This window comes from Oculina patagonica, chromosome 5, assembly GCF_052425735.1.
Source record: "Oculina patagonica isolate OP01 chromosome 5, crgOcupat, whole genome shotgun sequence".
Classification (NCBI taxonomy): Eukaryota; Metazoa; Cnidaria; class Anthozoa; order Scleractinia; family Oculinidae; genus Oculina; species Oculina patagonica.
The window spans coordinates 30,524,876-30,551,782 of NC_135762.1; the positions used below are offsets into that span (position 1 = coordinate 30,524,876).

Genomic DNA, 26,907 nt, shown 5'->3' on the forward strand with positions numbered 1-26,907 from the left:
AATTGCAGAAAAGGATGAACAGCAAAGAAAAACCGATAAACATCGTCGAAACTTCGGGGGCAACCTAGTGTCAGCTATTTCTAGTTGTATTAGCGAGAGATATACCCTGGTTAAGCTGAGTAAACCTACATAGTGCGTCACTTAAATGATAACCTTTTATTGCAGTTTTGATTGGCTTTCTGATATCAACATGTTTTCCATGTAAATAGGCCGATGAGCAAAGTACACAGATAGAACTAACGAACGTCAACGACATTGCAATTTAACAAAAGGAAATTAACAATTATTCCATGAGCCCGCGTTGGATGACTTGACTTACTTGACTTAAACCCTTTCGCTCCCCATGGAGCATAGGTCCACGGAAACCACTGCTCGCCATCGTGTTCTGTTTTGGGCTATCCTTTCGATCTGCCTCCAGGTGTAGCCTGCTTTGGTCGCCTCGTCATCTACCGTCCTCCTCCAGCTGTTTCTGGGACGGCCTCGGCTCCTCTTCCCCTGTGGGTTCCATCTCAGTGCCTGCTTGGTGACATTGCAGTTTGTTTTCCTGAGGGTGTGCCCAATCCAACCCCACTTTCGCCTTCTTATCTGGATGTTGATCCTTTCCTGCTCAGTTGTTGTCCAAAGCTCTTCATTTGTTATGACCTCTGGAAATCCGCGTTGGATACGAGGTGGTAAATAGCCAACGAGGCGCGAAGCGCCGAGTTGGCTATAACGACTCGTATCCAACAAGGGCGAATGGAATAATTGTTTTATTAAATTCTTCTCAAAATAAATCGACTGGACATTTCATTTTGATGTAAACGAAGTGATAGTATGAGGAGGCGCGAAAATTTCTGGCGCGGTGTTCACTTCTTGAGTTGAATGAAACATACGAGGAAAGCGAGCCAGAGAGTTTTCTTTCCAAGATTTTCCTCGAACAGTCCCCTCTAAAGTCGTCTAAATATCCTGGAAATTGTGACAACAGTTAAGATTTACGAGAAGATCCGAAGCAAAAGCTTTTCTGGAAACTACAAGTCTTGTGCAAGTCGAAAGAAGCAAGTGTTTACATTGTACTTCTTTACGGCTCCACGGCTGTCATCAAGACTGCTATATTATTTGAAGCGAAATTCAGCTTAAAGTGGAACAGGTTTGTTGAAGTATAAAAGGACAAAACCAAGATTGAAAGGTAACAAACTTTACGGAAGTGCTGAGCCTACTTAGTTTTATGACGTACACTGAATGAAACTGTGTCAGTCAGTTGCCGTTCTTTCGTAAATTATTTGCTGCTTTTCTACTTTATTGACTCGCTCTTGTTGTGTTTTTACAAGTATTATTAATTAAACTTTTCGCATCAATCCTTTTGTTTTGCGTAGTTAATTTTACTATGGCATTTCTGTGGTTGTGGTAGGCACCGCTAATTATTTCTTGTTCATAAACCTCGCCAAATTTGCTGTTTTTCAACCATTTTTCCGATGGAACTGTCGCTTCCCGTAGAAAAATTTTAGCTTGGCAAAAGTAACGCAATCATTTTCCAAATAAGGTCAAACTAAGGTATACGAGCTGACAACCGGGATTGAGTGAACCAATCAGAATGCTAGAAATGCAATATCCGTGGCTGAAAATTTAATAATGCTTAATAAACAAGGAACGTTGCGCTGCACGTTAAACACGAGCTCGGGTAACTAAAAATAAAGCATAACATGTGCATTTCACGTGCCTAAAGGCTGGTTCTCATATGATCGCCCCGATCGTCTCTGTCGCTTCTGTCGTTTGTAAAGTCTGAGGTGATTGGAGCAAGCAAACTTTTTGAAGCGACAGAAGCGACAGAGACGATCGGGACGATCATATGAGAACTAGGCTTACATTGTCTCAACGAAGGTTCGAGAAGGCTCGGTAAAGAAATGTAAATTAGATTTCTTGCCACGTTGGCAGTATGAGCTATATTTAGAAAATACTGGTTGTCAGTAGTTTTACTAAAGCTCATGCGACTACGGCTAGCACTTTTACTGGACGATTGCATCATAGTAAAATCACGAACTATAGTAGTTTTACTGGGTTAACAATTCAAAACAAGGTAATACTGAACTCAGGCTACCCCGAAAATTCGCCGGTACCTATTAACACACAAGGGTAGAGAGAGGCCCTGTTTCCTGTCCATCCTGTCAGAGAGCACAACACAGTGACCCCGGCCAGGTCTGAAACCCAGGCAGCTCGAATCAAAGTTTATCGCAAGAACCATTAGGCCACCGCACCTTCTCCGCGGAAATGGTGTACGCGAGTAAAAAGAGGAGCTGCACTGCCCTGGGTCATACACGTGGCTACTTCATTTTATCTTAATTTAAATGTTCTTTATAGATAATAGCAAGGCGATAATATTGATGGCAAATTCGTGCAAATTACATTGAAAGACCGGGAAAACCATGCAACTCTGTGTGATGTCGACCGAAAAGCTTGACCATTTGTCGTCAGTTATGTTACAGTCCGGAGTATCATGTCTACAGAATCACGTGGTGTAATCACGTGATCATGTGGTACAGCCAAGCGTACCATCGTATGAATTTTCACTTACAGCGAAGGGGATGAAAAAAATCTTGGATGTCTTGGGTCTTCTCAACAAGATAACCATTTTATCGAATACTATATTTGACAACTGTTACAACTATTTAACGAGGAGAAATACAGTGTTATTATTTGAAACAGTGCGTTCAGATCCTTTTATTAACAGATAAAAAAGCCTTAACCTAACTTTTGTCTGCGTATTACGCAAGTGCTGCTGACTGACTGAATGAACCAATGGATAGATACCTTAATTTAAAGGACCCTATTTAGCCACGCCTTTGTTGTTGTTCACATACGAGAGTTTCGGTATTATATTTTACGCGAAGCGTGTCTAAATGAAAGAGATCACTGAAAAACTGCTTAAGGTAATTAAACAAACTTCCAGTAACAGAACTTACAGCATGCAATAAGATTTCGCTTCACCATACAGATTTCATAATTTCGATGGCATCTAAAATGGCGGAGGCTAACTAGGCGGTACAAAAATAGCCGTAAAAGTCTAAATATTGTAATAAAATGCTAAAATTGGTAAAAATGCTAGATATAATATAGGAGATAAAATAAAGATAAGAACTCGAAAATGATGACACGACAAAAACTTACATAAAGAACTACATAAACTGCAATTCACGCAGCTCTATCTCCATTAAATTGTTTTTCCAAGTCATTGTTCTCGACTTCGGTTCTCGTCACTATCTAAATGCTTTATAACAAACTAGGTCTTCCGCGCGCAAGTGAACTGAAAATAGATTTGCTCTCCCAAACTCGATAAAATAAACTCGACAACATTGTAAAACTTATTCAAATGCCCCCCACTACCCCCCCCCCCCCCCCCCAAAAAAAAAAAATCTATGCCTTCAGGAGCCATAATATGGCTCCTGATGCCTTGAATTTTATGTAATATTTCTCAAACTCATAATAATTCATAAAGCTAACACAATGAAAATCATAACCGTGACAGTGGTTTGATACTCGATCTATAGCATAGATTTTTACGATTTTATTTCTCCATTTACTCCTTGGTTTTTGTTTCGATTGAGAAGATATATCAAGCACTCGAGACAGTGTTTCATCGGCTATCCAAACACCTCAAATTTCGTCAAAAATACTCCGCTGCGCGTCGTATTTTCAACTCTCTTCTCGGTGTTTGGATATCCTGATGAAACACTACCTCTCATGTTTGATATATTACATCAAACACGAGACAGCGTTTTTCATCACATTTCCAAACACCGAGAAGAGAGTTGAAAGTACGACGCGAAGCGGAGTATTTTTGACGAAGTTCGAGGTGTTTTGAAATGTGATGAAACACTCTGTCGAGTGGTTGATATATCTTCTCAATCGAAACTAAAACAACAACGAAAACGGAAAAACAAAATTGTCAAAATCTATGCTAATTAAGAACAGATTTCCAAACTCCGTCACGGTTCTGATTTCCTTTGTTTTAACTAGATGAATTACTAATGAGTTTGATAATGAATCATAATAAAATCCAATGCTTTATGCCTGGCGTGTATATCTTAAATACAACAAAATAAAGTAAAGGAGAGAAAATTAAATTTCTTTATTTTTCTTTTCTTTTTTTTTTGAACTCGTGCGTAATTCCAACAAAGTAGGTTACCACTGAAGCAATATAATGAGAAATGAAATCTCAAATACTAAGTCCTTGTTGTGCAAGAAAGACCACAGCACGACATACAGGCCAACTAAGAAGGTAAATTAGCGAAGTTATTGCAACTTTTGAATCAAGTTTGTCGCATTACTCGCGCCACAATTTGACGCCTCCTGTTCAACCTCGTTCCCAGGGCCTCTCTCTTTTTTCTCCCTTGTCGTCTCTCCTCGACGACAAGGACAGGAAGTAAAAGAAGAGAAGCACTGGAAAGGAGGATGCCTCCTGTTAACGTTATGAAAGTGACGTAATCAAAATAACGCAATGTGATGCGAGAGGACCTGGGAACGAGGTTGCGACCGCGTGCGAATTATGTAGTTTTCGGTTGATGTGCTCAGTGTGTTTTCCGATCGTTTATTTCTCTTACAAGACAGCTAAATAAAGGCCATTTATATTTCTAGATTGACTTGTCGGTTTTCTTTCTGGTAACATTCACACGGTGTCTTTCTATTTCCTAATGAAAAATAATAGCGCCATAAACATGTAACCTTTTCAGTAAGAACGTTATGCGCGAGAATTGCAGGAAAAACATGTTATAAACGTCGTTTAAGTATTCTACATACTTATCCAGGTAGAGTACAAATAACGATAAAAATATCTCACGATATTTGTACTGTAGGTCATCGGTTAAATAGATTATTTGCGTATCGCATCCTGGCGATCGTTAATCCCAGTACCATAAAATTTGCTAAGTTCTTGCAAAAATTTTTTAATACTGCCACATTTATGTTACGTTTTCATTCCATTCTACTGTAGATCTTTGATATACCAGCGATGGCTTCCAATAGACCTTTCCCGCATTCCACTTCAGTGCGTACGAACAATAACACCAGAACGAGGTTGTGGTGGACATTTTCATACTTTTCTTGTATTTTTGAGGGTCTGAATGGGGTTTAGTGTTTAGTGTTATTTGCCCATACTTTTTAGTGTTTACCGTTACATTGGCCAATGTAACGGCAAACAATGTTTACTGTTTTCGGAGAAATTACTGTTAAGTGTTTGTCAACCCTGGTCTTGAATCGACGCCATTGTTCTTTGGAATGCGGGAAAGGTCTATTATTTGCAAGGATTTTCAAAGTGATCAGTTCCTTTTACGAAGATCAGCCGCACGTTTCTTCAGAAGGAAGTCTAAAGCACGTTCCAAATGTCTGGTTCAGGTTACCCCAGTCAAAAACCAAATTTGGTGTTATTACGCAAAATATCAACAAGCTTTTTCAGCCTAATGTATGGCGCATAAAGCATTATGTCTCTTTATTTCTTTCGAAATATATAATTTTCTTTCAAAATATTAAGCTCTCTACGTTGCAATTGACGTTCACTACGTTCACGAAACTCGGTAATAAATTGCGCAAAATCAACATCAACATCCTCAGGCCAAAAAAATTTTTTTAAAAAGAAAGAAAGGGAAAAAATAAAAAAAAAAAAAAAAAAAAAAAAAAAAAAAAAAAAAAAAAAAAGTCCAAGCTTCTTGCCCTGCTGCAGGTCACCCAAGTCACGCTGTACAGCAGCTAAGTTATCTTTAGTACGAGCAACTTCTACATGGTCGGGTCCAAGCTTTCTCAGCCTTATGTCTAGAGCACGTTTGTAATTCTCCTTGGCCTCCTGCAGGTTACCCAACTCACACTGCACAGCAGCTAAATTATTGTACGTAGTAGCGACATCAACATGGTCGGGTCCAAGCTGTTTCAGCAAGATGTCTAGTTCACGTTCACAATGCTTCTTGGCTTCCTGCAGATCCCGTATGTCGCGTTTTACATTACCGAAGTCGGTGCTAGCGCCCGTAACATCAAGCTTTAGTCCAAGCTCAATCAGTTCCTCCTCAGCAAAGGCTTCCAATTCACAAAAAAATATGCATCAATTTTCTTTACTAAACTTAGTTAGGCCAAGTAAAAAACAAACAAACAAGTGTTTCTCGTCCGTATTTCTATAAAAAAGAGAGCGGACAGGCGCTTTTTTTAATATTTCCTCCGTCGTCAAATTCTCCAGAAGCGAACTTGAAAATTAAATCCTGACCTCTCCAGTTCGGACCTAGCGTGCCGAAGCTTTAAAATTTTGGCGTGAGTTCGCCTTTTAGAAACACGTGCGTTGAGATAAGAAAGCTGACATGCCATTTATGATTTGGGCTAGTCACGTTTTTCCCAAGGTTGACGCACTACTATTGAGAGACGCTTTGATCATCCACAGCGGAAAGTAATCCCTTGAGAAATTAAAATATTCCCTTGAGAAATTAAAACAGTCCCTTGAGGGTATACAAGAATGTGGTTTGAGATAGAACAACTTGTCCACTATTCTCTTTTTCTTGCTTGTAAACAAGCAAAAAAGGCGAAAAAATGTGGTCCCTGTTACAAGACTTTCGATGCCAGATTCGAGTACACAGTTCGGGGCTGGTCCCCGAAGCAAGTCCCTGCGACTAGCCCCCTAGTGTGTGCCTAGCTTTACCTCCGGCTGTTATGCACTTTCAAAAAGCAAAGCCATTCCCAAGCAGCAGAAAATCGCGGAGAATTTGAAATTAACCACGCTCGACCAACAACACAGAATAATTAAATTCACCATGCAGGTTTGGAAGGCGACGAGCAACAAGTACCTGACTTTCAGTCCGACATTCCTCAAACCGTATGAACCAAACTCGCTGAAACTTGGCATGAACCTTAAAGTGTTCTCGCGCTAGCTTGAAAATGATGAAAAACAAATCGATAAAAAAATTTACTACAATTTGAAAGCCCATACAATACTCTAACTGACATGAAAAACTTAAGCCACAGTTTTATAACTACCTAGCGAATTAGAAAAAAACTTGTATTTTACAGTATCTTAATTAATGACCGGATTCGTTGCTTTAGTCTAAAGATCAGGTCCTAAGGCACAGATATTATGCTGACAATTACAGTTTGGACAAGTGTCTCTTACCTGTCAGCTTTTTTGGTTCCTCTAACTCTTGTCCTCTCGATTCCACGGCTCCTCTTAGCTCACCCTGTCCATAATCAGCACTTGCTTCACCTTAAAAAAATGTTTGGTTTAGTTTGGAGTTTGGTTGCTCATAATACACAAGTAGCATTGATTCTAAGAACAACGGACAACGACCGGGAAGCGTGTGTGTCTGGTGACGAGCGCGGACCGCGAGTAAGCATGGGAAGGAGAAAAAAGAAAAGAGACTTCATTTTGCCTTCCCTTCCTCCCTTGCGCGCCTATTTTCCCTCTCAATAAGAGAGCGGCATCTGGGAACGAGGCAATGGCGAATGAAATGTGCCGGAGATGAGCCTATAAGTTTGGAACTTCCAACGAAGTAGCTGTTTGTTGTTTGTAGTTTATGTGCTAACTGTACTCATGGCTTTTGTATTCAAGTTTTTAAATGCTACCCAGTTTTGAGTAATTATTAACTTCAAGTTGAGAAGAATTGTCAGCAATAGGGTATAGGGTAGGGTATTTTATTTAAAGTCGACACGTGGGGAGTGGTTGCCCAATCTCCCGAGCCAGGGGCTCATGTAAAAAACGCACGACTATTTACAATAAAATTAATTACAAGAAGCATAATAATATATATATATATGTACAAAAAAAATAAATAAATAAAAAATCAAGGTAAAACTATATACAGTTCATACACTGGCACCCAGCAAACTTCATGCCATTTAAACTAGCTCGAAAATGTGCCAAGGTGGTCGAGGATTTGGCGTGCTGACGTAGAAATAATTTACTCACTCCTCTGCCCTCTCTGCACTTTTTGTAGAGGTAAAGCGGGTTTAGATTTTGGGAGAACAAAAGGACAACATATCGAAACATAGGTTATTGTATAAACATGAGAACTAAGGGCGAGTATGTTAAATGAAATACGTACCTGGAATTTCCATTAAAGACAATTTGCATGCCAAGTAGTCCTCGTACAATATCGTTGTTGTTAAGGTTATGGTTTCCATATCAAGCTCTTCCTTAACCCTCTCTGTAATGAGGAACTCCTCGGCTACTGCGTTTAGGTGACCAGAGCAATAATCTTCCCAGAACTCTTCAAGAATCTCAGAAGTAAGACACTTCACAGTAATTTTTAAACTACTCCTCACGATACCTACATTCACCAGGTTAAGGTATCCTACTAGATACGCGTAAAAATCTGTTAGTCCTTCAAGTGAAGAAAGATCAAACTTTCTCTTTGCCTCGTCAACTTTCTCTCCCATATACCTGTTCACCTTTTTTCTTGCTTGTTGAGGATCTTGCTCTTCTGAGTTTCTGCTAATAGCACTAACACACCTAATCTTGAAAGACAAATTACCTGAAACGACAGAAAAAATTTACGAATTTTGAAGGTACGGCATTGCGCAGTAATTTTTATGCTACTAAGATGACAGTTGACATTCGTTAGGTGAAGATGGCCTATTAAGTGAACGTTAAGGTCATGATAGGGCTGGGAGGAGGGATGGCGCAGTGGTGAGAGCATTCGACTCCCACCAATCTGGCCCGGGTTTGATTCCCGGACCCGGTGTCATGTGGGTCGAGTTTGTTGTTGGTTCTCGTCCTCGCTCCGAGGGTTTTTCTCCAGGTTCCCCGGTTTTCCACCCTCCATAAAAACCGACATTACTTAACTCTTATTCGACCGACTATTCGATCAGAAATCAGTGGGATCGGAAAAGGCCACTGTGTAGAAAATGCCACTGTAAATACCCATTTATTTATTATTAGTCCTTCAAGTGAAGAGAGATCAAACTTTCCCATTGCTGCCTCAATCTTCTCTCGCATATATATCTTTTCTCTTTTTTTTTTTTTTTTTTTTTTTTTTTTTTTTTTTTTTAAAAAAAAGGATTTTTTTTTTTTGGGGGTGTTTGTGTGAGGAGGTGGGGGCTTCAAAGGTGAGCTGGCAGAAACAAAATATAAACAGATAAAAGAGTACACTACATACCAGGAACATACAGAGACAGCTTAAGAAACAGAGCACTAAGAAAGCATGGAGCCCGATTGTTAAATCAGGAACAATATTTAGTTAAACTGGAATTGCATTTACCGTATAATTTAGACAAACCCCTCACCATAACAATGAATCCTCAGCTGTTATCTAACTTTTACCTACCTCGTTCAGGATTTGTTTTTGACATTTTCCGTTTCAGACCACTTCTAGCTATACTTGAATTGCCTTGTTTTTTGCTTGAAGCTCTGCTGTCACATGTACCTGCAGTAGCAACAAATTATAAAGATCTTTCCTGTCTCTTAAATTTAATTCTGGTACTGGACCTGAGCTGCAATCAGCTGGATAGCAATAGTTCCTACAAAGATATGCAGCGATAACTAAAAGGAAACGAATTAGAGGGCGCCAGTCAGTTACACTGTGTGTCAGATTATTAGGTTGTACAAGATTAAAACAAAAATACCTGTAATTTTTTTCTCATTCTGTGATAAATAGGCAGAAAATGATCGCTATACAGATGACCAAAAGTGAAAACAAAATTATAAAAATGGCTAAAAAACATGAGAGTCAATTTCATTTTGATGATAAAAATTTTTACGTTTTGTTCGCTTATTAGGGTTTTTGGCTAAAAGAGAGTTACATTAGGTTGTGGCTAACCCCGAATTTAACACCTCAAAGCCGGTGTCAACTTGCCTTTTCTTGTTGATTTTTAAAATTTGATTTCTGCTTGTCAAAAAATGTGCACATACCGATACATTTTTTTAAATAAGCTCATTGTGATCGTTAGATTTTTCAGATGTTATGGTTTGACAGCTATGAAACCTGTTATGTGATTAAATTTTATTCCCAGAATACCTGTATTACACGGGGCAATTGCTCACATTGCTGGGAATTATGACCTATAATGTTTGCCGGGGGGGGGGGGGGGGGTTTTTTATTACGGGGAATGCTTACATTGGCTAATTTGCCAAATGTTCTTTCAAAGGAGCCGACAAACCATTAACATATGCTAGTTATTTACATTACCTTAGTTACAGAGGCCAGTGGCCAATGACATTAATGAATTGATACAATTTCTCTCAATGTTACTATTTTTGTTGCAGGGAAATTATGTCCCCATGCAGCTTTTTTGAATGGGGTTCTATGACGTCCAAAATCAGTTACTCGAGAAAGGCTGTTGTACATGAATAACCAGAGGGGATGTATATCACATTAAATATGCTAAATTGTTGAACAACCTTGTGGTTCTCATTTTATCTCTCAGCTCTTTTCTTTATTAAGAATTCTGTTCTCTATGTGCATCGATTTGCAATATTTGAAACTTGAAAAGGGGGAGGGTGGAGGTACCCGTGTTGGTTCACTTCTTTCCCTTACATAAACTCCTGGAAGGAGACAGGCACTGTAAGTGCCCTGCCCAAGAACATGCAAAACACACTTAGATCTTGCCAGTGCTTGAATATAATAGAGACTGTGCATGCAGAGTCAAGTGCACTCATCATTAATTAAACATTGTAGAAAATACCCGGGGAACTCCCATATAAAAGGGACGAAAATTCTAAATTAATTAATTAAACCCCTTCAGAAGATCCATTTGGCCTGGGCATGGCTCAAGCTTTTCCGATCCCTAAAAGTTACAGCTTTCCATACCTGATCGGTCATATGGAAGTCCCCTTCCCCAATGAAAGCAATTACCATGATTGTAACAAAACTGCTCTGCCAAGTCTTGGCGCTGTACAAGTTTATGTTGTAAAGCATCACGCAAGGCCTGGTATGTCGCAGCAGAACCTTTGTCTTGTTTCCAGTGCCTTAGCATATGATATCCCTTTTCAGACAGTTGGTCATGAGCTTGTTGTATTTCTTGAAGCTTGGCATCATCAATGTGCAGCCGACGCCCAAGTCTTTCCCAATCTCCTGCAATTTTTTGACCCAGTTCCTCTAGTTCCTCGTCCATAGGCACGCCTTGTTTTACTACAGAGAGAAATGATTTGCAGTCAATTGCAAGGTGGCTTTCAAAACTTTAAGGCACAGCTACCCCAGTAAAATGTACTATATTTTGACCCTATAACCTATCCTATCCCTATATCTCTCCATGCCATAAGGCACATAAGGTTTTGACTTTTGACCTTATACCATCTTATTTATGCTGTAGGGGTATATGCCTTTTTGACCTTTTACATGTAGGTCTGTGATTTTGGCCTATTGGACTGAGATAGATTCACTGAATGGGGAAAAATTATCTCAAATTTATATCCTTCTGCTTATCTAAATCAGGTCATTTTGAAATGTGCAAAACATCTTCACTTCCAGTGTGCGGGATGGAGAGTATACAACATTTAACTCTTAAGTCTAAGATGGGTGGCAACTTCGAGCTTCTTTCAGTTGATATGAGATGGGTTAAAGCATTTCTAGACCCCTCTGGAGCACCCCACCCCAAATTTTTAAGTACATGTAGCCCCCACCTCCCAGTTCAGTGCCAGCTTAAATTCATGAAAAATGTTGCACAGTCTCTGAATCTCTTTAATCCATTGGCCCCTGTGGCAGCCTAAACCGGCCGTGACGAACATTGTCCTTTGTTCCACTTGTGATGTCATCATCTTTGATAAAAAAGGCACCATTTATATTCAATCTCTACAGGAGGAAAAGGTCTTTTCAATGACACCCAAATAAGAGTAATTGGGTCAATTGAGCTTGAAATACCCACAAAAATGCTTAGAAATTTGAGTAAAAAATTGTAGGAGAATTTAATTTGCCACAACTACCCTTGGTTCCTCGATGGCAAACATTTTTGAGTTTTTTTTCAAAAATAGCTCTTTAGTCGGCGTGATGGACCTGTAATCAGTGGAGTATGTTTGTTTGTCACACCAATCAGATTTCAGGTACTATCAGAACCAATCAAATTGCAGTTTATAAAGGCGAAGCAATCTGACACAGTTGTAGTGAGCGATTTCGTTCGAATATGTTAGATAATTAGAAGGAGGCGGATCGAATCGGTGAGTTGTGAATTAACCCTGGATTAAAAACATTTTTCGTAACACTCGCCTGCTTACAACGCACACGCCGTGAGCAAAAGGCCCAACACTAACTTGTTATTCGTCTTATTCGAGCGTACGTTTGGAGAGGCTAGCTTTCCTGACCGTAGTAAAAATTACATAAAACATTTGCTCAAAGCAGATTTCAAAAAATGTTGTCATTACTTTTGCCGCCCGCTTTGCGAAGTTCGTTGGGAACTTGGAAAGGTTGTTACGAAGTTGCCAAATAGGTTGTGAGTTTGCGAATCAAATTGCGGACTTCGATACAAAGTTCCCAACTTCAGCCCGAATTTTTAAAAACCTTATGTAATTATGTTATCAAAATGGGCTTTGCTACGCTAAACTGTTGGAAAAATGTCATAAAAATAAAAAACTTTTATGTTCAGCGAGCCGTAAACATGTTGTCTCGAACAAATTAGTCTTCCCTGCCTCGTCGCGTCGCGTCGCGTCGGCTTAAAATCAATTTTACATATGGGTAAACCATCCAGAAGACAAACGCAGAAGACTTGAAATTGAAGATTAGGCCTCACAGAAATCGTTAAATATGTGTTTTCATACAAAAAAGTTAACATTTGAGCAAATTTCTACATGCATAAAATTTATTTATCGGCAAATCACTTGCATCTTGCATGCGTGATCGCTGATGCGAAACGTCTTGCACTTCAAGCTACACTTTTTTTATTTTATAAGAATCTAGTTTATAAGAATATCGAGGCTGAAAGTTGCGACTTTTAAGAATATCTTAAGAACAAACCCTAGGCTAAGATTTTGAAAAGAATATAATTTTGAGTTGAAAATTTGTAAATACAATACTATTAAACATATTTTTAGTCGAAACAAAATCAGATGTTTTCATTTCCTTCATTGTATCATTGTATCTCTGTGAGGAATTCTTTGTTTAAAGCCAAACGGCCAAGTGTTATCTGATGTAACACGATACAGATCTGGACACAAAACACTTGTAATTGATTACCCAATACTTGCTAAAACGGAAATGTCAAACGGTATTTTCTAAGAATGTTCATAAGAATATCTTCAGCCTAAAATCGGCAGAAAAATAAGAATATTCAGCCTGGGTCGGAAAAACTGTATTCTTATAAAAAAAAAAAGAGTGTACTTCAACTTTCCTTGACAAGTTCTAAAATCTTCGAGTTCAGAAATAGCCATGACTTTCGAGCAACATGTCTTGTTTCTCCTCAACTACCAAACTTGGAAAGTTCAGTCGGGCCAAAGTTGGGAACAAAGTTTCCAGTTTCCCAACAAACTTCGCAAAGCGGGCGGCCAAAGTAAACTGAAATCAACTGTAAAACATCTCGTTCAAACATTAAATGAACCGGTACAAGTATGTACTTTGCTGTTCAAAGCAACTTCGATCGATAGCTAAAACAGAACAACCCAGAGCGTGCCATTCCGTGACAATTTGAAAACTCAATTAGTTCTTGTTTGTTGAATAAAATTTATGTTGTGAATGAACCAAAATCTTTGTTGAACAGTTCTGACAGGAAACAAATTCTCCAGGTGTACTGCGCTTTAAAGAACTTTCCCGAAGAGAGTGTTTTTGATTTGATTCGTTTATTACTTCGTTTATTACAGTACTTTTCGTTCAATGACTATATGGAGACGTGGCTTTTTCGAGAAAAACAAGGGTATCGTGTTACGTTCGTTTAAAAAACCCCAAAGGTATCATGTTACAAAAGTGAGAAAAACAACGGTATCATGTTACAGTGTTTGGCAAAAAGCCAAAAGTATTCCCTAACAAACAAAAGTAACACGTTACGGTTGCTACAAAGCTAGTAACAAAATGACCGCTTTAAACAGAATAAGAACGTGCCATTTTGTGACATTTTGATAACTGAATTAGCTTTTTGTTTTTCAATAAATGATGAAAATTTACGTATTGAATAAAACAGTTCTGATGTATCAAAATGCACGTAAATTTTTTTGTGCAAAAAAATGACTACGTGGGCCGCCATACACAAATAGCCCAACCCATGGCATAAACCATCTCAACAGGACAATCACCCAATTTCACCCCAAACCACCCCATAAATCGAAAAAATAACTCCTGCACGCTTAGCGTGCCTTGTTCTGTTTAGATTGCACTTTCTTGGAAATTCTTGTAGCCAGCAAGCCCACTGGAAAGCCAACAACTGCAGCAAACAGATAAGAAAAGAAGAAAAAGGAAAAGCAAGAAAACAAACAAAAAGCGAAAAGCCTAAAGTGGTAGGGCACTTTCTAACACAAAAACTGACAGCCTCTTCAGCTTGCTTACCAGCATACCATTGGTCTGCAGCCATGTGTGCAGGATTGCTGCGCAAATGAGCTTGTGGCTTAACTGATGATATGCTGTTTATTATTGCACTGACTGCAGTTTCTGTAGTATCGCCTCCAATCACTATGCGGTCTCCTCCACTTGTGATCAAGCTACTGGATCTTGGAAAATTGTAGGGGAAGTTAACTTGCAAGTGTTGGCCTTGATACTTAAAATTTAAAGTGATATCTTGTGTATCTGTTTCACGACTCATTTCTACTCCACTGTCAGCGATGTTTGTGAATTTGTCAAAAACGTACTCGAGAGCCTTTTCTCCTTGTGTACCAGCGTACCACTGATAGGCTGCTGTGTGTGCAGGATTCGGACTTGGCATCTGAGCCGAAGACTGGGCTGCTGCCCCTTCATGTCGTTTGGCAGCTGATCTTTGTCTAACGGGCAATTCATCTAAAAACATATAAAAGGCAGCTATATGTTGGTGGACTTTAATTTGGTTACAGACAAGGGTTTACAGGAAATAAACCAGTAATCGATTTAGACCAGCGAAAGGCATTTTGACAATAATAATATATAACAATATCTTTTATTTAGACTCCAAACTTTGCCTTTTGTGCATGCCCAAGCAGAAATGTCACAAAACATGATGCTAGTGGAAAGAAACTCGGCATGCCTTCATGTTGCAAGTGACATTTTGAGTAGGTTGGAGCTTAATTAGCTCATGACTGACCAGAAAATCTCAAAAAATGTCCAAAAATACACTTTTATAAACAATCTCCCAGAGTCAATGGGTTAATAGAAATTTTGAATAGAAAAGGTACAAATTTTGATTTTGTCAATGTGTGATTCCAGGGAACATCAGTAAAATCAATACCCTCCTATCCTCTAAAACCCAGGGGCAGTTGGTCAGGGCGACACAGAGTAAACTGAGCAGGAAAATCAGTGCAAATGGAAGTTTACAAGAAAGAGCGAAAGAGCCCCTAGCCTGGGCACACTTACATGACCAGGTCCACAACCCATTTGAATGGTTGTCTTGTTGCCAATCAGAGACAAGAATTCAAACGGGTCATGGAACTGGTCGTGTAAGAGTAAGTGCCCAGCTGGGGCTCTTTTGCTTATTGATGTAAACTTCCATTTGCACTGATTTTCCTGCTTGGTATACTTTGCGTCCCCCTGCCCCTGGGTCGCCAAGTATGACACCCTCCCTGTGAAAGCATGAACCTAAACAGGAATTTTCAGAGGGGAGGAGTGGTTTATTAAACCAATAACCCTGTGTGGGAGAAGTATGGATTTTTCTGGAGCAAACACAATTTAAAAGGGTATAGAATGGTAAATTCGAGACTTTGCAAGACTGCAAGACCCTGGTTTTAGAAATTATTGGAGATCGAGACAGGGGTGTTTCTATCAAATCCGAGACTGAGACTTTGACTAAAAAATCCCAGCCTGAGACTCTAAGTGCTAAAGATTTCAAGGTAATGGTACTAATAAAGTTCTTAGCCATTGCCTGAAAGCTCCTTATATAATACGTGGAGTGGCAATGACTATATATGGCAAATGTATATTTGCTGAGTCATATTTAGCTTTAATGTTTATAAGGTAGTTCCCACTCATTATGATGTGTCGTGTTACTTTAATTACCACTGGCTAACAGTAATCTAGTCAGCGTCTGTGTTTCATTTGAGCTAAATTTGCCCTCACTTAACATCAGGTACAATTTTCAAGATTCCGAGATCCAAATTATTTAAATATGAGACTCCGAGATGAGTCAATTTTTTGGAGATACCATTCTATACCCCTATTTAACAAAAATAATTATTTAATGATAAATTTCCAAAGGGTAAATATTATAACCTTGAAATATCAAAAATACCTGGACGTACTTTAATTTTGACCATGGTTGACATTGCTATGCCCTGTTGGTCTACATGAAGAACACAGATGTGTATTTCATGCTGTTTCAGTACATTATGAAAGATAGCATGAAATACATGTGTCATGCAAAAGTTTAACTGGCCCATTTTGAGAATTTGGACATACATAATTTTTGTTGGTCCTCTCAGATCAAATTCTTTGATTTGAGATGTCAACCCTATCACAAATAAAAAACTATAAGTGCAAGTTAGCAAGCCCAAATATTGCACGTTACATACAACAACGACCTGCAAATAACCATCTTGTAGTTTGTCAACTTGCTGCAGGTTGCTATACACACTATATATTGACAAATACTGAGTTAGTGAATATTAAAAGAAAGAAAATTGGGAAAATGAGACAATGGTCATTTTTATACTAGGGATGTGTTACTCGTCTGGACGCCGGAGCAAGTTAGACAAACATTTTGAAGTTCAGTCTGGTTATGACTTACCCATCTAGACGAGATACTAAATTCCAAATGCAATATCTTGAAAGAAAAATTACAAAAAGTAGCTCATCTAGAATTGTTATGCATCTTGTGTCCACTTTATAGAGGGGGACATGGGGTTTGCAGTGTTGCAGTATTGGTAATATTTTTATGCGGTGTTGTGGTGAATAAGACCCCATCTTGTAGTGTTGCCAGGGCCGTAACTAGCAAGAGGCAAGACGAGGCACTTGCCTCGTCTTGATTTTTACCCAAAATTAAAATCAAAATATGTTTTGTTGGGAAAAAATCCCCAGTTGAACAAGATTGTTTTTTTTTCTCAAGAAACACGACATGAATAAAAAATGTCTCTCGGAAAAAGTTTCAGAGCGTCTAGATTTCAAAATTTTCTGGAGTCTTGCCCCCAGAAAGATCTTGCCTCGTCTATGTCAAAGGTCTGGTTACGGCACTGGTTGCAGTGATCTCTAACCCTATGATGTACCATTGTTTCTGTTTAATTTTAAAACTACGGTTTTCGGTAAAACCATACGAAATTTTTGCGGTGTTGCGATTTTTTGCCTGGCACTGATCAGAGCTTCATTTAGCTCTAAATATCTTCATTGATCCATCCTTGTTTATTAAAAAGCATATGGTAAAGCCTGTTGTCGAGCCAAGTAGCTCATCAGGCTGGACCTTATCCCCGTTTCTGTAGCATTAAGCGACTTAAGGAACTTATTTCTACTCTCCCCTGGATGCATGGGATGCTAGTCCATCAGAGGGTTAGCTGGAGGCACTATGAGAGTAAAGTGTCTTGTCTAAGAACACAACACAGCCGGTGCCCTGGCCGGCCAGGTCTCAAACCCGGACCGCTCGGTCCGGAGTCTGGCACACTAAATATTAGGCCACTGCTCCTCCCACATTAAAAGCACATACCATATGTTTAATTTCTAACAAAATACATTCAACTAGATAATCTTTAATATGCTTTATGCATCAGTCAATTCCAGCAGTGCCCATCCCTCCCCCCCCCCCCCCCCCTCCCCCTCCGGGCAACCATGGGGCATTTCCTTTTGTTGCCCGTCCTGAGGGTGGGGCATTTGCATACCTCAGGTTGACCCCCGGGCATTTGGCACGTGCTTTCAAAACCGTGGAGTGAGTCGCATATTCGTGATGGAGGCGTTTATAGCTATAGGCCAAGACGTGGACTACGTTGCAGATTTAAGCTACAATCCCAGACATAACCTCTTGGGAAGGTTGTACATATACACCGCAATTTCAAAAACTTCGACATGAATGTAGTCTCTAGGTAGCTACACAAGATGTTTGGCCCCCCCTCTCCAACATATCAATGTTGAAGTATTTCTGAACAATTATGATAGACAATATGCTGTGATTGAGGTCTGTAGGTAGACTTCAACATTGAATGAGGGGGGAGGGGAGCGAAAACTTGACGACCTTCCCAAGGGTATTGACGGGGATTATAGCTCATGAAGGACTAGAGAAGCTTGTGGATGTTTGTGGATGTTTTTAAAGATATATTTTCTCAATTTTAGATATTTCTTCATATTTTTAGCAATTTGCTAAAAAGCAACAACTTAATTGTATTATATTCTTATATCACCTATTGAGAGATTGAAAACAATCAACCGGGAGCATTCCTATGAATGGGCTAATGGGGACGTGCCACTGGATTGGGTCGCATTTTCACGACTGGACTGACTATAATGGGGTCGCCGTTTCAAGCATTTCTATAGGGTGACTAGAATGGGGTCACACTTTTCCGGGATTTTGAGAGTAAGAAAATTCTGGCAAGTTGTGATTTATAAACAGAAAGATTCGCTGAAAAAAATGTTACTGTATTTATTGCTGTTGTTTAATAATATTTGACAAACGGCTCCCAGAAAGTGACTAAGTTGGGGTCGTGATGTGGTCTATAATTAGCCATAGAATATGACTATAATGGGGTAGGGGTTCTGAGAGGCCAGCGACACATACCCAACAAAGATTGACCCAAGTACCCCCCGTTTATACTATAAAAGACACATAACCAGATCGAACTTCAAAATGTTTGCCCAAGCACCTCCAGACGGGCAGCTCGTCTCTAGTAATAATATAGTATAGTGTTCATTTTTTCTTCTTGCAATTAACTTGTCTTATGGGTGACTTTCCTTACTTACGTGATGCTGGCAGTTGCCTGTGATCATGAGGTCTGTGAGAAGCAGGCAAACCAAATCTGCTTTCATCAAAAATGTCCATCTGTAAAGTTCAAAACTCCAATTGCAATTGCTTTATTGTCAACGGAAGTCAAGATAATAGCTTCATGGGACTTGCGGTTGGAAGTACCATATTTAATACTTCTGCATCTTTCAGGAAATACTGTGAATGTTCGTGTGTCAACTTGAAAGGTTAAACAAGAAATAACTCTTTGCTGCTGTCGTCAACAACATGACGGTAAAGTACTTCCCCTCTTACAAATATAAGACTGCGGTTACATGCTTCTGAATTTAGATGTATCAGGACGCCTGGGTTTACAGATCTTGAATCGAGAAAGCCGGAAGATCGATCAACCTTGAAAACACCTCCAAACGTCTTAGCAACGGGAATTGTTTAAGAACTCGAGATGATAATATCCAACATTCCAATATTTTCTCGTTGGAAGGGCTCTGCCACTGAATCTTCGCTAACAACAACACAAATTACGCTCCACTCAGGTACCAACAAACCAAAAATTCGAGTCAGCTTGATCGTGATTCTTTAGATCCCTTAATCCCAGACGCTATAGCTATTTCATGATCTTTCATGCCTGCAATGATTCGCGGGACAATGGGAGGTGCCGGAAACCATATGACTGACGTGTCACGCGATGTTAGACACGAACTCTCACGCACATCCGTGACTGATTTGTAACACAACCACGTCACTTCTCCGCGACGATTTTCAAAATGAAAAGAGGAGGGTCGGCACACACGAGGGGTAAGAATAAAACAGCAAGGGGCAGGAAACGATAATGCTACTATTTGTAGAATTTGCAGAAAGATCCGATCAGCAAAATAAATAAATAACAAGTGAAAAGGTGACTTCGCGAGACACCAACACGACTAAAACCGATACAGCAGGGTTGCAACCGTGGACAGCTGTTTCGCTTTTCTTGGAGCTCTTCAGCACGATGTAGCAAGTCTAAATGTCCATGCGCTTATTTATAGCCTGCAACTTGTCACAGGGATAAGTCCCCTGTTGTGTTTACACAAAAGGACTGTAGTCACAGGGACCAACCGCTTTGGTTTTTGATTGGTTAATTTTTTAACTTTTGTCACAGGGGCTAGTCGCACGAACAGTTTGCACGAGGTTACTAGCAAAATTTCAAGGGACTATTAGTACCTGTGAATTTTTTAAAAAATGTCATAAAGTTTGGAAGAAGAAAATCTATCGTCGTGTTTTTTTAAAATTATGGACATTTCTTGTAAAAAAAAATAATAATAAGATTTGGAAAATATATTCAATCTCAAAAGATCAGTTTACACCAACTAAAAATTAATAGGATTTTCTTCAAATTAACACTTTTAAACGTGTTTTTAATAAAGACTTTTTGTCAAAAACGTCAAGTTCTGCCACGGCCACATCTAAACTCCTCGACATTAAAGATGAATTACAGTCCGTACTGCGCAATCTCGGCTGCATTTTTTATGTGCGCCTCACAAAAAGAACAAAAATAAAAATTTTGAAAATTTTTTTTTTTTTTTTTTTATTAACCCCAGATATCCTTGAAAAAAAAATAATAAAAAATAGAAGAATTGTTTTTCAACCTTTTTCCTCTTCGAGGTTTTTTGAAAAAAGGAAATTTTATTGGAAAAAAAAAATTTTTTTTTTTTCTATTTAAATTTTTAAAAAAAAAAAAAAAAAAAAAAAAAAAACACCCCCCCCCGCCCGCGAGGAAAATTAATAAACATAAAAAAAATATGTGTTTTAGGCATAACGGACTCGAATTTACGTGAGTCAAATAAAATAGAGAAAAAGAACATACTGAAGAAGGAAGACCGTGCCTTTGGAATTTAAATATACTACCACACAGTTTAATCAGCCTTGCGTTGTATCTTTGTACATGCAGCTGGTGTGTGTGAAAACAGTTGATGCCCGGGTGGGGGCGGGATACTCCTTATAGAGGCTCCTGCCGAAAGGGGCTCCTTTCTCAGGCTGAAGGTATATATAGAGTAGGGATTTCATGAGTTGAAGTCTGGGCAAGGGCCGGGCATTTAGGTATTCAAAAGGGCCTTTTAAAATATCTTGCAGAACAGACGCACTTACGATTGATTCATCAGAGTATTTTAAGGGATTAATTAAAAAGTTAAGAAAAGAGAAACAATATTTCTACTATAAGTATGAAAAAGAGGGACCATTTCCCATGAAGCTATAAAAAAGGGTAAGGCTTTGGAGCTCGAGGCAGAACCTCCCACATATAATCCCGGGCTCTGTTGGATACCACCCCTTCCCCGGGAGTTAATGCATTTTCTTCTTTTCTTCATAATATTTCAATCTCGTTCTGATTTCAGGCACGTAAATTGAGAGTTAACGCGCAAAGCTGAATTACGCTAAGGAGAAGGAGGTTTCATTTCTACTGAGATGTACTTTTTTAAGGTGCACGTGCATCAAATAGAATAGACAAATGCATAAATGACTTTCGTTTGCGTTTCAGTATGGTTCAACTCAAAATAAGACGACTGCAGTCTATAAAGATGGTAGTTATATTCCAATCATGATCCTCTTGCCAAGGTAACCCGTGTACTGGGGTTAATTACCTCGCTGAAGACCTTACTCACAAAGTCAGTTGTTGTTTAGCAACACCAAATGAGATTGACACAGGTTCAACAGTAGCTGGTGTTCTTTTAATTTCCTTTAATGAAAAGCTGTTTCCCACAAAAAGTATGTTGCCATTCGCCGCTTTCTTTGACAGCTACATCAATTTAACAGAAAAAACTGCAAAAATCAGAGGATTGGCTACTGAGCCGACCAGAGCAAGTAACATGGAAAATAACTGGTATTTGTGGGCGTTTTTCTCATTCCCAAATCGTGTTACGATGGGTCAGCCCAAATGAAGGAGTCCAAGTAAATAGAAATGAAGAAGGGCTCATCCCGAAACGTCGGTTAATTTTGATTTTTTTTGACAAATTTCTTTAAATAGAAATGTTATCGTTAGGATAATGTGCGTCGTGACTTAAATGCAGTACTTTGTTGTCTCTCTGTTGTCTTCTGTGTTGTGTTAAACCAAAAGTTATATAAATAAGGGCCTGTTTACATGGAGGGAGGGTGCCCCGGCTAACCGAGTTACCCGGCTAGAAGGGATGAAACATAGCCCGCCTTTACATGCAGAATTCACAGCCCTTCTACCCGAGTTGAGACAGCGTCATTGAAGCGTGTCACAGCGTGGGAAAACCATGTAGGGGTGACCCTATTCGGCGGAATGGCGGAATGACGGAACGGCACGGCGGAATGGCGGAATGGCGGAATATCCTAAAACGCGGAATGACGGAATATCCTAAAACGCGGAATGGTGGAATATTCTTAAACGCGGAATTGTGAAACATTCAAAAAATAAACAACAACAGCAACAAAAACAAACAAACAAAAGGAAAATTTTAACTGCTACCTTTCTCAGAATGTCGCTAAGTAATAATAATAACAATAATAAAACCTTTATTTGAGTGTCAAAACTGAAATAGCAGTAATAAAACCACTAAATGGGGACACTTTAAAGTAAAAGAAAAATGACAAAATAGAAATATCCTAATAAATGCTAAAATCGGTTAAAATTGGTTAAACTATTTACAATATATACAAGTTAAAATACAAGATAAATTATTTTCAATATATCCAGATAAAATACAAGCTAAGAACTTACATTAAGAACTACATAGAGTACAATTAGCGCAGCAATTATCATTCATTAAAATATCTAAGTCTAGCTTACGAATGTTTTTCTTAAAAGATGACAGTGTTGGTAAACTCCTAATGTCCTTTGGTATTATGTTCCATATCTTAGGCCCAGTGTATCTGATCGTATGTTTGCCATATGTGACTGTATTAAATCTAGGGATAACAAATTCTTTGTTGCGTAAGGCATACTTCGTCTCAGACCTCTGAAATAAGTCAGCAACATACTTAGGACAGATGTTATGCTTAACCTTGTACATAAGAGTAGCTAGGTCCTGTAACCTTCTATTTTGTAGAGTGCATAGGTTGGCCATAACTAGCAATTTGTCATAACTTGACGTTTTGTCGCAGAAAATGGCTCTGAGTGCCCTTTCTTGTATGCGCTCTAATTTTCTTCTACCACTCGCACGGCAGAAATGCCAGACAAGGTGAGAGTAAGTTAAATAGGGTAGAATGGCAGCTTTAAACAATTGTAACTTGGTGCTAGTGGGTATCAAGTTCCTGAGTCTCATTAACACTCCTACACGTTGGCTGCTTTTCGTACAGATAGAATTAATATGTTCATCAAATCGGAGATCGTTGTCTATTGATACCCCAAGCAATTTCAGGCATTCAGTGGATTGAACTTCTACGTCGCCAATGATAATTTTCAAGATGTCATCACATTTTCTACCAAGTGTTAAGGTTCGATACTTGTCATAGTTTCCTTTAAGGAAGTTGGAACTGTACCAGTTGGAAGCCACTTCCGCACTTACTGACAGATTAGCTTGAACATCCGCCATATTACTGCTCATATCGTAGAACTGGTGATCGTCTGCGTACATACTGTATTTCCTCGAATAAGCGCCGCCCCCGAATAAGCGCCGCCCTCGAATAAGCGCCGCATTTGGAACAAAAAACTTAATAAGCGCCGCCCCCGAATAAGCGCCGCAGTCCCGATGCGGCGCTTATTTGAAGTATTCCTTTTAACTTAAAAACAGCACTACAAAGCAACTCTAAAAAAAACTTGGACATTCTTTTTATCAAAAGCGATGTTTTGCAGTTCAAAGTGACTGTTTTACCGCTCGTTCATTAGTTTTCTATCCAACATTCTTACAATACGTAGTGCTGTAAATGTTGTAATGGCCGCGAACTTTTCCAAGACAGCAAGCGCCACATCTCTATACAGCAAAAGACGAATACTGACAATTAAAAGATGCTATTTTCAATTACTGTAAAAAGATGAGATTCGCTGTGGCGTCCAAATTTTAAATAGGCGCCGCCCTCAAATAAGCGCCGCCCTCGAATAAGCGCCGCACTTGAGGGGCGAAAAATTTAATAAGCGCCGCGGCGCTTATTCGAGTAAATACGGTATTAAGGTGTGTATCAATGTCATACGTTAAATCATTCTGGAAAATGTTCCATAATAGCGGCCCAAATGCAGATCCCTGAGGGCATCCCCTTGACACCCTTTCCCAGGAGCTCACTACTGGTCCCAGTTTGACTCTATTAAAGCGATCAGTAAAATATACTGTTATCGTTGACACCATAAGCATTTAGTTTAGCCAACATGAGATGGTGATGTAGGGAATCAAATGCCTTACCCATGTCTGTGGAAAGCACTCCAACAAATTTGTGTTCATCTAAAGCCTTTTTCCAGTTCTCGGTTAATGACAATAAAGCTGTTTCACAGCTATTCCTTTTCCTATATGCTGTTAAGTTATCACAAAGATTCTTATTAAACCAGTGACTTAGTTGGTTACTCAGTAGCTGCTCAAAGACTTTGTTAACTGTGACTTGTATAGTTATTGGACGATAGTTTTCTTTCTCATGGGGGTCTTCCTTCTTAAACACTGGTGTCCACTCTCCTTTCTTCCACATTGTTGTAAGGATGGGCGTAGGTTTTTAAAGTGTTTTTTTTTTTTTTTTTTTTTTTTTTTTTTTTTTTTTTTTTTTTTTTTTTAGAAAAAAAAAAAATTTTTACATTGTTGGCTGCACTCGCCACATGTAATACATGTATTATATAGTGCAGTCAGGGATATTGCCAACTCGCTTGCCCCAGCTTTAAGAGCCTTAGAGGGAATGCCATCCCAGCCATCACTCTTTCCAGTATTGATAGTATGTAGTGCTTTCTCCACCTCAGCTTTGTTTAATCTCTGAAAATGGAAGTTGTCTTGACTAGTTGAGTTCTCCATGATACTCTTTACACTGGCGTGTGTAAAAGAATGATTCAGGTACTTTAAATTGTGGATATTCGTTGGGGTGACAGAAAAACCAACTTGTTTACAGCGGCTACCAGCAGTAGAAAACCAGTAAACAGTAAATATATCCCATTAAACGAAGGATTCTTTATACATCTTCTTAATCATTTGAGGACGTCCATCTCGAGCCTGGATTTCGAGTTAGGATACTCGAGTAATCGGGGATTTTGTTAATTTACAGAAGACGTTCTCGCCCCGCTTGAGACAGTGAAACGTATAAAGCCGAAGTCCGTTAACGAAGCCGTTAAAAAGAAAATGGAAGTGCCTAAAATTTACTGAGTTCGTATTGAGAAATTAAAAAAAGGAAACCCACAACAAGTGGTTTCCAGTTGGTCACCCATCCAAGTACTAACCCCGCTTAACAGGGCTTAACTTTGGCGATCGGACGAGAACCGGTGCTTTCCTTGTGGTATCAGTCCCAGACGAGACAAAGAGTTACAAGAAACATGCAAATAGAAAACAGAAATTCTTGGTTATAATTAATTGATCTTTTGAACGATGATTTAACTGTTATAAGCTGATTTACGCGCTCTTTCTGATACCACATGGAAAGCACCGGTTCTCGACCGAACACCAAAGTTAAGCCCTGTTGGTCAGGGTTAGTACTTGGATGGGTGACTATAACCCGACGATTCCAAATAAATCAATAATCATCAATTGATTAATATTGATTAATTTACATAATCAATAAAAATCGAAAAATCACTCACCGAGCCGTCTTAATTTCATTGATTTTCATTGATTTCTATTAATAATCAATAGCTGATTGTGCAACAGTAAAAACCCGGCTACAAAGGCATTTGCTTGATTTAACGCGTTTACCGGCGTGTTTTCAAACACACTGAAACACATCAGCGGCGCCATGTCTGTGAAGATTTCTATTTCTTGTGTAGTCAAAGGGTATCACCTCTGTCCTTTTCAAGTGGAGAAAGGCGAAGTGCTTTCGGTCTCCAAAACGCGGAAACGCGTTTAAAATTTTCGATGGAAGGGGACAGCTTGGCCACAGCTTGGTGACGTGCATGCAGTGTATGTGCCGGATTTCTTATTAAATTTTTTCTGTTTGATTGCATTGATCTATCTAGAATTGAGAAAACGAAACAATATTGAAGTCAAGTTCGAGTAACGCTATTGTTAATGTCATATTAACGAACACTCTGACTTTATAATAGTTGTCAATAGGGTGATACAGCAAAGAAATGTATATAATAAAAAGTTACTGTTAATTATTACTGTTGTTTCTGTGGTACTTTTAATTTACTTTAGTTATCGGATATCAGAAATAAAAATTGGGTCTCTGTCCTCATCCGTGAGATTTATTAAAAAAAATAAAAAATAAAACCGATTTAAATTTTCAATAGAAATCAATGACAATCAATTAAAATCAATGAAAATCGAAAATCACTCAACATTGCGGCTTTGATTTTTATTGATTATCAATATCAATTAATTGATTAGTATTGATTATTATTGATTACTATTGATTTTATTGATTCTCATTGATTGGAATCGTCGGGCTATAAACAGGAAACCCCTTGTTTTGAGTTTCCTTTTTTTATTTCTCAATACGAACTCAGTAATTTTCAGGCACTTCCATTTTCTTTCTAACGGCTTCATTAACGGACTTCGGCTTTGTACGTTTCACTGTCTCGAGCGGGGCGAGAACGTCTTCTGTAAATTAACAAAATCCCCGATTACTCGAGTATGCTAACTCGAAATCCAGGCTCGAGATGGACGTCCTCAAATGGTTAAGAAGATGTATAAAGAATCCTTCGTTTAATGGGATATATTTACTGTTTACTGGTTTTCTACTGCTGGTAGCCGCTGTAAACAAGTTGGTTTTTCTGTCACCCCAACGAATATCCACAATTTAAAGTACCTGAATCATTCTTAGCGACATTCTGAGAAAGTTAGCAGTTAAAATTTTCCTTTTGTTTGTTTGTTTTTGTTGCTGTTGTTGTTTATTTTTTGAATGTTTCACAATTCCGCGTTTTAGAATATTCCGCCATTCCGC

At 38.9% G+C, this 26,907-nt stretch overlaps 1 protein-coding gene across 1 annotated transcript in view; it reads right to left on the minus strand.

Moving 5' to 3' along the window:
• Positions 1 to 19,499, minus strand: part of LOC144655131 (uncharacterized) — a 93,858-nt gene extending 74,359 nt beyond the window's left edge. The window contains exons 1-3 of the mRNA XM_078515345.1: positions 18,909 to 19,499; positions 14,400 to 14,843; positions 10,791 to 11,066 (exon numbers count right to left, since the gene is read on the minus strand). Of these exons, the coding sequence (XP_078371471.1) occupies positions 10,791 to 11,066; positions 14,400 to 14,843; positions 18,909 to 18,987 (799 nt within the window). The 5' untranslated portion in view covers positions 18,988 to 19,499. The remainder of the gene's footprint in view (positions 1 to 10,790; positions 11,067 to 14,399; positions 14,844 to 18,908) is intronic.
• Between the last annotated feature and the right edge of the window lie 7,408 nt (positions 19,500 to 26,907).